Consider the following 11,666-nt stretch of genomic DNA (forward strand, 5'->3'; position numbering starts at 1 on the left):
CTGGCGATAGCTTCAGCGTTTATTCTTATTATCCTTAGATCATTTCTTCATCTCGTATGCCTTCATCATGAGGAAAAGACTTGCATCCTGAAGACGAAGCTCCCTGTAATAGCTTATGCTGAAAACAACTGGTTAATTATGTTTTTGAGGACCTTCGGAAGAGGAAGGCCCCCAACAACATCCATCTGAAAGTAGGAATATTACGCAGGAGTCTCTAGAAATTGCAAAATTACCCCTCAAAGCCTTATTTAATAGAAAATGAACCCTAAAACATGTTTATTTTATAACTCGTCTGTTTTAACTCCGTTTTAGTCCATTCTAGTTGCATTAATTTCATGTTAATATTGTTTATCATGTGGTGACATTATTTTGTCATGAAACATAGGATAAAATTATGCACTTAATTTATTCTATATCTAACACTTAAAACTCAGAAAAATTATAACTCTTTAACAGTAACTCCGAATTTAGCAATTCTCGAACCTACGATCTCGTAGCGTCGCGTAGAATATTTTTACGCTGTATGTTCTCATGATTGGTGTACTGTTATTTTATGTGATCCTTGTCTATTTGTATGTATTGCTACGATTAGCGATGAGGTCACGATAATCTGAAGACCAACTTGGTACCTAGGAATCTCAAGTCTAAGGCAAGCTATGCTCTTGATCACTTTTCTTTACCTAATAATGTTCCTGTTAATCACTATGACATTGTCACACCCGGCTTTAAGGAACAAAGCCAGGTGCATCTCATACATGCGCCAAGAAGACAACATATATAATAACAGAGTGTATAGAGATAAATGTCAAAAACATAATCAGAGTATTTATTACATAGCGGAAGTCCTACAAAATAAAAGACAAATATAACAGGATCTAAAATCCATCCTTGGCGCCAGAAAGTCGACTGGGAGACGATGACCTAGACCTCACACGAACACAGCGCACATCCACCATGCGCCTCCTCCAGTGATACCAGTTCTTGACCTGTGGGGGGTGTGAGACAGCAAGAGTGAGCTCACACATGTTCATCGCTCAATAAGTTGTGGGGAATAATGTGGCATGAACTCACCAAAGGTGGGAGTTCATGAAGTGTAAGGCTGATCAACAATAGAGGTTAAAGCTGAGCATTGCTTTTATAAGTTGGTCAAAATTTTATTAGCAATTACTAGATGTAAGTAAATACCAAACCATAATAATAATAACAGAACAAAATTAATAATAAACCCATGCAAATGCAAATGATAAATTGAGTTTAGGTTCCATAATTTAATCATCGGAGAGTCCTGAGCCGCTCATGACCGTGAGCTCGGCTAGTATACCAGTTTTACACTCTGCAGAGGTTGTACCCTTTACCCACAAGTCGTGTTTCCCATGTCGCTAGGGTTAGCTAGGCCCTTAGACACTACCAAGGTGAATGACTAGGGATCCACTACGAGGCCTTTACAAAGTTCCACTAGCTTCCGAAAACCCGCTACAGTTTATGGGAAGAGCACTTGCAAGAATCCCCCGTCTGACCGCCATCGCAGCAAAATCAACCCGAGAACCTCCTTGCATGCAACTCCCCTACTGCCCTTGCCCCTTTCGGGTAAGGTAGTCTTCCACTAACTTTCCTAATTAGTTAGCCAAGGGGTCCCATTCCTCCCTTGTGGTGGCACGTGTTTCTCAAGTTAAGCTCCATGTTCCAATTAACAATAATATAATGATCTTGACATGAACACAAATAAAATAACATAATAACTGGAACATGGATATAATAAATGATTATCCCAAAACCATATAAAGCAATAGCATGACTACCCATATGATTCAGGGGTAAACAAGGTAAAATGGATAAACAGACTAGGGTGACCTATTGGGTCCCATCAAAATTAAACCTATGCATGGTAAATGATTATAAAGAACATTATTGGGTAACAAAAGTGAATCAAGGGCACAACTTGCCTGGCACTTGAGACTCCAGGTATCAACTTGCTTTTCAGATGACACGTGCCTTCGCGCTAGTCGTAGCAATACAAACAAACATGGTATAGATAAAATTAACATCACACCAAACATAAGAACAAACTGAATAATAATAATCTACACGTCGCTATGAGATCGTGGGAACGAGAACCACTAAAATCGGAGTTACGGTCACCGAGTTATGATTTTATGCAGTTATTAAGTACCTAGAATAGAGTAATTCATGTGAATAATTTTAAATCAAGTTTTCATGGTTAGATAAAGGTACTAGGTGATAAACAATACTTAAACAAAATTAATTCCACTGGAATGAATCAATTTGGAGTAATGGATTTTAAGTTATGAATTTCTAAAGGTTTCATGTATTTGATACAAGATTGATTAATAGATACATTTTAATATGGTTTTCATGTCAAAACAGAGGCATTAAGTGATAAACAACATTATTACAAAGTTATAGAAATTGGAATGGACCAATTTAGAGTTCATATGAATTTTCTAGGAATTAAATAGGTTTCTTAGAATAAATTTTGCACTAATAATCATTTTCTAAGCGAATTTCCATAGTTTATTCTCTGATTTTCTAATTTCTTGGACTGGGCGCATTATAACAGATAAGTACAGGGGCCTCGATATAAGAATCCCAAGAGCCAGTGTATACATGACCGGACCGCGGGTTAATTTTACAAAAACCAAGGGCCTCTTTGTTAAATCATCCGGCTGAAAGGGTATCGAGGGTGTTCAGCCGTCCGATCAGATCCTGATGGTGAGGATTAGATCCACAGCCGCTCGAACCGATATCCTACGGGAACCATCGGATCCCGATCTAATGGTCTCGATTCAATGTGCGCTAATCTCATCTCGTCCGCAAGATCGGATATCAACGGTGCACAATTAGTGTGGTAACGCAGTAGCCCAAAACTCATATCAACCGTGCGTTGATTGATCGATGGCCCGCACGGCTCCCATCCTCGTCAACCAAATTTTTCTACCATGGCGACCAGGCACGGCGGAGCGCCCACCCCGCGGTGGCGCCATTACCGACGAAGTCGCGCCCCATGACCCGGCCACCCAAACTCGACAATGATCACACCATAGGGAGAGAAAGGAACAACGAATGTTTACAGGGCACTCTCACCAAAAATCCGGGCGTGGTGATGATGGCACGCGGCGATGCGCGGACCCGCAGCACCAGTGAGAAATTCCTCCACGATGTCCACACCTTCACGCCCGCGGTCGCCACGGTGCAGTTCCAGGTGCGCCCAAGAAACTCCCTGGCCAACACGCCCAGGCCCCAACACTGGTATGGGACGGTTGAGGGGGCATTCGCGGTATTGACCCACAGCACGCCGGCCACAGAGCGCCACCGATGAACTCGCGACGGTGGTCCCCGCCGAGCTCCTAACTGCATGCATCTCTCCCAGCCCGGTCACTGAAGCTCTAGAGAGGTGGGATAGGAGGAGGAGAAACCGGCTTTGGGCAGAGGAGCACGAACGTCGAGTTCCAGCACAGGGGGTGCGGTGTCCGACGCAGGGGTGACCGCCGTGCAGGGAGCAGTCACACGAGCAGGGCTACCCCGCGCAGGAGCACCCGCGGCGGACCCTTTTCCCCGCTTTGCATACCCACGGCGGTGATGTCTCCACACCAATGGTTTTGCTCTGCTCAGTGGCTATGGCACTCTGCGGTACGATAATTATTGTTGCGGGGTGCAGTGGTTGGGGATTTATATTCCAGGGCTAAGAACTTCAATTGAAGTTGTTGCAATCCGACTGGAGTAAATCACGGCAAGATCCGTTATAGTGGGGGCCTAATCCGAGCGGGTCCGCTGGCTGACCCCGACAGATGCGCGCGTGCGGGTGAGCAGTACCCAAGGAATATGGCTGACCATACTATCCTACAGATTAGCGGCTAAAGGAATAAAAATAAAACGTCAATAGCTGGACGGCCTGGTACATGTGTGATTGAGAAATTAGATGACATGCCATTAATAATGATTCTGGTGCACACGCACGACTGCCATCGTGGTAAATTACATGAGCCAAGATTATTAGAGTACGTTTAGGTCGTCATCCTGCTCTATTATCTTTCTTGTGCTAAAAAAATGGCCAACGAGGTAGTATTCTTTTCCTTTTTCTTACACATTTTTTTGTTTTTTTTTCTCTATTTGTATCTTCCTTTGTCCTTCTAAGGTTTCAAATTTGATTTAAATTGAATTCTAGTTTTGATTCACAAACTTAAATGCAACAACCAAAGATCCCGGCATGAGATGCACAATTTAGTTGAGTGTCTTTTGTTAATTATTTGTTGGTGTAAGTGGGGTGGCCACATGAAATGATAAATAGGGATGACACCCATATATGCAAAGGAATATAATTTCTAATCTTAGATTTTCTTTTACAAAGTAGGTATTACAAATCCTACCCCTTTAACATGAATCTCGTCCTCGAGATTTAGGAAGGACTAGGGAAAAGATGGGGAAAATCTATGCGAAGCTCTTCTTCTCTTTCCCATGTTGCTTCATCTTCTCCATGGTGACTCCATTGCACTTTGCACATCTTTATCACCTTATTTCTTGTAACTCAGGTCAATGTATCAAGAATCTTGACAGGATACTCCGTGTAAGTCAAATTACCCTGAAAACTGAGCTCTTCCATTGGTAACTGTTCTTCAGGGACACGAAGACACTTCTTAGGTTGAGACATATGGAATACATTATGCACATCAGACAGATTATCAGGTAGCTCGAGTTGATAGGCCATCTCTCCAACTCGCCTAAAAACTCAGAATGGTCCAATATAGCGAGGGGACAATTTGCCCTTGACTTTGAATCTCCTCATTCCACGAAGTGGTGACATCTTGAGGTACACATGATCACCTTCCTCAAATTCCAGTGGTCTTCTTCTATTATCAGCGTAGCTCTTTTGTCTGGTCTGAGCTACTCTCAAGTTCTCCCTGATTATACAGACTTGTTCTTCTGCCTCTTGAATAAGTTCACGTCCAAAGAACTGTCTTCCTCTAGTCTAGTCCAAAAATAGAGGAGTCCTACATTTCCTGCCATACAGGGTCTCGAACAGTGACATCTTCAGACTGGCCTGATAGCTATTATTATATGAGAACTCAGCATAAGGTAGACTTTTATCCCAACTTCTTCCATGCTGAAGGGCACAAGCTCTCAACATATCTTCCAATACTTGATTAGTCCTTTCAGTCTGTCCATCAGTCTGAGGGTGATAAGCTGTACTAAAATTCAACTTTGTATTCATATTCTCATGAAAGCTTCTCCAAAATCTTGAGGTGAACTGTGAACCTTGATCAGACACGATCTTCTTTGGTACTCCATGTAAACACACAATCCGAGCCATATATAACTCTGCTAGCTGAGATACCTTATAAGTAGTCTTGACCAGAATGAAATGAGCCACTTTGGTCAATCTATCCACAATCACCCATATATAGTCATATCCTTTCTGGATGCGAGGCAATCCAGTGATGAAATCCATATCAATCTCTTCTTACTTCCACTCGGGTAGCTTTAATAGGTGTAGTAGTCCAGCTGGCCTCTGGTGTTCAGCCTTAACTCTTTGACATACATCGCACATAGCCACATGTGTAGCCACATCTCTCTTCAATCCATACCCCCAATATTTCTGCTTCAAATCCTGATACATCTTGGTACTACTAGGATGAATAGAATAATCCGAGTCATGAGCCTCCTTCAATATAGTCTCACGAAGGCTTTCAATATCAGGAACACATATCTTGTCCTTGAACCATACGATGCCTTGCTCATCCTCTGTGCATTCTGGACCTCGACCTTCAGTAATCAGATCCTTAATCTCTTGTATCTTGGCATCACCAATCTGTCCTTTGCGGATTTCTTGCTCCAAAGTAGATTCCACATCAATAGTAACTCCTTCAGTGTGAGCAGCTATCCTCAGGTTAAGTCTCCTGAAATCCTCAACAATCTCATCGGGTAGCTGGGCAACAACAGCTGAATGAACATGATCCTTTCGACTCAAGGCATCTGCAACCAAATTTGCCTTGCCCGGGTGATAGTGAATCTCCAATTCATAATCCTTAATAAGCTCCAACCAACGGCGTTGCCAAAGGTTGAGATCCTTCTGAGTGAATATATACTTCAAACTCTTATGATCCGTGTACACTTGGCACTTGGTTCCCAAGATATAATATCTCTAAATCTTAAGCGCATGCGCAACGACTTCCAGTTCTAAGTCATGAGTGGGGTAGTTCAACTCGTGTTTCCGCAACTGACGAGACACGTAGGCAATCACATGTCCTTCTTGCATGAGCACACAATCTAAGCCTTGGCCACATGCATCACAAATAAATGTCAAATCCCTTCTTTAGATCTAGCATAACCAACACTGGTGGCGACATCAATCTCTTCTTCAACTGATCAAAGCTATCTTGGCACTGCTCATCCCACTTGAACTCTCTTCCCTTCTCCAGAAGCGAGGTCATGGGCTTGGCAATCTTAGAAAATCCTTCAATAAATCTCTGATAATATCCTGCAAGCCCCAAGAAACTTTGAATCTCCGTAACTGTAGTGGGTACTCTCCACTCCATTATCTCCATAACCTTAGCAGGATCCACTAATATTCCTCCATTAGAAATGATATGTCCAAGAAATGGCACCTCGCCAATCCAAAACTCGCACTTGCTAAACTTGGCGTAGAGTTGATTATCTCGTAGCTTCTTGTAGCACCAATCTCAGATGTTCCTCATGATCACTCTCACTCTTGGAATAAATAAAAATATTGTCGATGAAACCACGATGAATCTATCCAGATCATGAACACCTTATTCTTCAGATCCATAAAATAGGCTAGTGTATTGGTTAGTCCAAATGACATAACGGTGAACTCATATAATCCATATTGGGTCGAGAAAATTGTCTTGGGAATATTCGATGGCCTAATCTTCATTTGATGGTAACCCGATCGGAGATCAATCTTCGAGAATACTCTAGCATCTCTCATCTGATCAAATAAATCTTCAATGCGGGGTAATGGATACTTGTTCTTCACAGCGACATCATTAAGGGTCCTATAATCCACGCACATCCCTTGGGATCCATCTTTCTTCTGTATAAACAGAACTGGCGCTCCACAAGGTGAAGAATCCGAACGAATATACCCAGCCTCTTGTAACTCCGTTAATTGTTTCTTAAGTTCCTTTAACTCTTCTACAGACATCTTGTATGGCCGTTTAGAAATAGGAGCAGTCCCAGGTAAGAGATCAATGACCAACTCAACTTCCATATCTGGTAGCATCCCTAATAACTCCTCTGGAAAGACATCCGAAAAATCTCTAACCACACGGATATTGACACCAACAAACTTCCCATCTACTAAGAATGCCGCTAGTCTGGTGGCGGTAGTTACTGCAATTCCAACTTCAAATCTTTGTCCTCTGGAACTGGTGAGTTCTACGGTTCCCTTAGCACAGTGTATATACTGCCTTTGCCTTTCTTAGCCATGACATACCAAGGATCACGTCTATAGTGCTCTCTTCTAACACTATAGGGGTAGCCCATCTGGGTTAGAAACATATGGTACGACAGAAAGGATTGTAGACAAGGAGAGTAATTACGAGAAATGTTACTGCGGGGAATTTATTTAGCTAAGTAGATTAGTGTGTTATCCACTAAAGCTAATTCATCACCTTATAGTGGTACATGCTAAGATGCCCAACTATAATGTTTCAATCAATCAAAGAAGCAAATCAAGCATTTATCATCAGAACAATCATCCAACATTTTTAAATATAGAAATAGTTTTAGTTTGGTCTTAGGCCTCCTATCTCTTAAAAATGTCATAGGGGTAGGGATTCCAAGGTGTGAAATCCGTCTTTTCTTAGAATAGAAAAGATAAGAATGATCAGAGTAGAACAGTAGAAGGTGAGATAGGGTCAAGATAAGTATAGAAAGAATTAGAGTAAGGTAAGTAGGTAAGGGTTTTGTCCATTTCTATCTAGGTTTCGTCCTACAGTCAACATTTCCTCTGATACCACTTCTGTCACACCCGGCTTTAAGGAACAAAGCCAGGTGCATCTCATACATGCGCCAAGAAGACAACATATATAATAACAGAGTGTATAGAGATAAATGTCAATAACATAATCAGGGTATTTATTACATAGCGGAAGTCTTACAAAATAAAAGACAAATATAACAGGATCTAAAATCCATCCTTGGCGCCAGAAAGTCGACTGGGAGACGATGACCTAGACCTCACACGAACACAGCGCACATCCACCATGCGCCTCCTCCAGTGATACCAGTTCTTGACCTGTGGGGGGTGTGAGACAGCAAGAGTGAGCTCACACATGTTCATCGCTCAACAAGTTGTGGGGAATAATGTGGCATGAACTCACCAAAGGTGGGAGTTCATGAAGTGTAAGGCTGATCAACAATAGAGGTTAAAGCTGAGCATTGCTTTTATAAGTTGGTCAAAATTTTATTAGCAATTACTAGATGTAAGTAAATACCAAACCATAATAATAATAACAGAACAAAATTAATAATAAACCCATGCAAATGCAAATGACAAATTGAGTTTAGGTTCCATAATTTAATCATCGGAGAGTCCTGAGCCGCTCATGACCGTGAGCTCGGCTAGTATACCAGTTTTACACTCTGCAAAGGTTGTACCCTTTACCCACAAGTCATGTTTCCCATGTCGCCAGGGTTAGCTAGGCCCTTAGACACTACCAAGGTGAATGGCTAGGGATCCACTACGAGGCCTCTACAAAGTTCCACTAGCTTCCGAAAACCTGCTACAGTTTATGGGAAGAGCACTTGCAAGAATCCCCCGTCTATCCGCCATCGCAGCAAAATCAACCCGAGAACCTCCTTGCATGCAACTCCCCTACTGCCCTTGCCCCTTTCGGGTAAGGTACTCTTCCACTAGCTTTCCTAATTAGTTAGCCAAGGGGTCCCATTCCTCCCTTGTGGTGGCACGTGTTTCTCAAGTTAAGCTCCATGTTCCAATTAACAATAATATAATGATCTTGACATGAACACAAATAAAATAACATAATAACTAGAACATGGATATAATAAATGATTATCCCAAAACCATATAAAGCAATACCATGACTACCCATATGATTCAGGGGTAAACAAGGTAAAATGGATAAACAGACTAGGGTGACCTATTGGGTCCCATCAAAATTAAACCTATGCATGGTAAATGATTATAAAGAACATTATTGGGTAACAAAAGTGAATCAAGGGCACAACTTGCCTGGCACTTGAGACTCTAAGTATCAACATGCTTTTCAGATGACACGTGCCTTCGCGCTAGTCGTAGCAATACAAACAAACATGGTATAGATAAAATTAACATCACACCAAACATAAGAACAAACTGAATAATAATAATCTACACGTCGCTATGAGATCGTGGGAACGAGAACCACTAAAATCGGAGTTACGGTCACCGAGTTATGATTTTATGCAGTTATTAAGTACCTAGAATAGAGTAATTCATGTGAATAATTTTAAATCAAGTTTTCATGGTTAGATAAAGGTACTAGGTGATAAACAATACTTAAACAAAATTAATTCCACTGGAATGAATCAATTTGGAGTAATGGATTTTAAGTTATGAATTTCTAAAGGTTTTATGTATTTAATACAAGATTGAGTAATAGATACATTTTAATATGGTTTTCATGTCAAAACAGAGGCATTAAGTGATAAACAACATTATTACAAAATTATAGAAATTGGAATGGACCAATTTAGAGTTCATATGAATTTTCTAGGATTTAAATAGGTTTCTTAGAATAAATTTTGCACTAATAATCATTTTCTAAGCGAATTTCCATAGTTTATTCTCTGATTTTCTAATTTCTTGGACTGGGCGCATTATAACAGATAAGTGCAGGGGCCTCGATATAAGAATCCCAAGAGCCAGTGTTTACATGACCGGACCGCGGGTTAATTTTACAAAAACCAAGGGTCTCTTTGTTAAATCATCCGGCTGAAAGGGTATCGAGGGTGTTCAGCCGTCCGATCAGATCCTGATGGTGAGGATTAGATCCACAGCCGCTCGAACCGGTATCCTAGGGGAACCATCGGATCCCGATCTAATGGTCTCGATTCAATGTGCGCTAATCTCATCTCGTCCGCAAGATCGGATATCAACGGTGCACAATTAGTGTGGTAACGCAGTAGCCCAAAACTCATATCAACCGTGCGTTGATTGATCGATGGCCCGCACGGCTCCCATCCTCGTCAACCAAATTTTTCTACCATGGCGACCAGGCACGGCGGAGCGCCCACCCCGCGGTGGCGCCATTACCGACGAAGTCGTGTCCCATGACCCGGCCACCCAAACTCGACAATGATCACACCATAGGGAGAGAAAGGAACAACGAACGTTTACAGGGCACTCTCACCAAAAATCCGGGCGTGGTGATGATGGCACGCGGCGATGCGCGGGCCCGCAGCACCAGTGAGAAATTCCTCCACGATGCCCACACCTTCACGCCCGCGGTCGCCACGGTGCAGTTCCAGGTGCGCCCAAGAAACTCCCTGGCCAACACGCCCAGGCCCCACCGCTGGTATGGGACGGTTGAGGGGGCGTTCGCGGTATTGACCCACAGCACACCGGCCACAGAGCGCCACCGATGAACTCGCGACGGTGGTCCCCGCCGAGCTCCTAACTGCGTGCATCTCTCCCAGCCCGGTCACTGAAGCTCTAGAGAGGTGGGATAGGAGGAGGAGCAACCGGCTTTGGGCAGAGGAGCACGGACGTCGAGTTCCAGCACAGGGGGTGAGGTGTCCGACGCAGGGGCGACCGCCGTGCAGGGAGCAGTCACAACTCACACGAGCAGGGCTACCCCGCGCAGGAGCACCCGCGGCGGACCCTTTTCCCCGCTTTGCATACCCACGGCGGTGATGTCTCCACACCAATGGTTTTGCTCTGCTCAGTGGCTATGGCACTCTGCGGTAGGATAATTATTGTTGCGGGGTGCAGAGGTTGGGGATTTATATTCCAGGGCTAAGAACTTCAATTGAAGCTGTTGCAATCTGACTGGAGTAAGGTGGTGTTTGGTTTTAGGGACTAATCTTTAGTCCCTTCATTTTATTCCATTTTAGTTCCTATATTGTCAAATACGGAAACTAAAATAGAGTCTTAGTTTCCGTATTTAGCATTTTAAGTACTAAAATAGAATAAAATGTAGGGACTAAACATTAATCCCTAGAAACCAAACACCCCATAAATCACGGCAAGATCCGTTATAGTGGGGGCCTAATCCGAGCGGGTCCGCCGGCTGACCCCGACAGATGCGCGCGTGCGGGTCAGCAGTACCCAAGGAATATGGCTGACCATACTATCCTACAGATTAGCGGCTAAAGGAATAAAAATAAAACGTCAATAGCTGGACGGCCTGGTACATGTGTGATTGAGAAATTAGATGACATGCCATTAATAATGATTCTGGCGCACACGCACGACTGCCATCGTGGTAAATTACATGAGCCAAGATTATTAGAGTACGTTTAGGTCGTCATCCTGCTCTATTATCTTTCTTGTGCTAAAAAAATGGCCAACAAGGTAGTATTCTTTTCCTTTTTCTTACACATTTTTTTGTTTTTTTCTCTATTTCTATCTTCCTTTGTCCTTCTAAGGTTTCAAATTCGATTTAAATTGAATTCTAGTTTTGATT

At 42.7% G+C, this 11,666-nt stretch overlaps 2 protein-coding genes across 2 annotated transcripts; both read right to left on the reverse strand.

Moving 5' to 3' along the window:
* Positions 1 to 778: 778 nt before the first annotated feature.
* LOC100278044 (uncharacterized) lies at positions 779 to 3,568 on the reverse strand. Its single transcript, NM_001151451.2, has 3 exons — positions 3,103 to 3,568; positions 1,944 to 1,999; positions 779 to 986 (listed from the first exon to the last, which is right to left on the reverse strand). Exons 1-3 carry the CDS (start codon positions 3,377 to 3,379, stop codon positions 876 to 878), a joined length of 444 nt encoding a protein of 147 aa, NP_001144923.1. The 5' UTR covers positions 3,380 to 3,568; the 3' UTR covers positions 779 to 875.
* A 4,574-nt stretch (positions 3,569 to 8,142) lies between these two features.
* On the reverse strand, positions 8,143 to 11,181 carry LOC103635535 (uncharacterized). Its single transcript, XM_035961734.1, is given in 3 exon segments — positions 8,143 to 8,275; positions 9,233 to 9,288; positions 10,392 to 11,181. Coding segments are annotated over 3 exon segments (444 nt in total). The 5' UTR covers positions 10,669 to 11,181; the 3' UTR covers positions 8,143 to 8,164.
* Between the last annotated feature and the right edge of the window lie 485 nt (positions 11,182 to 11,666).

This window comes from Zea mays, chromosome 8, assembly GCF_902167145.1.
Source record: "Zea mays cultivar B73 chromosome 8, Zm-B73-REFERENCE-NAM-5.0, whole genome shotgun sequence".
Lineage (NCBI taxonomy): Eukaryota > Viridiplantae > Streptophyta > Magnoliopsida > Poales > Poaceae > Zea > Zea mays.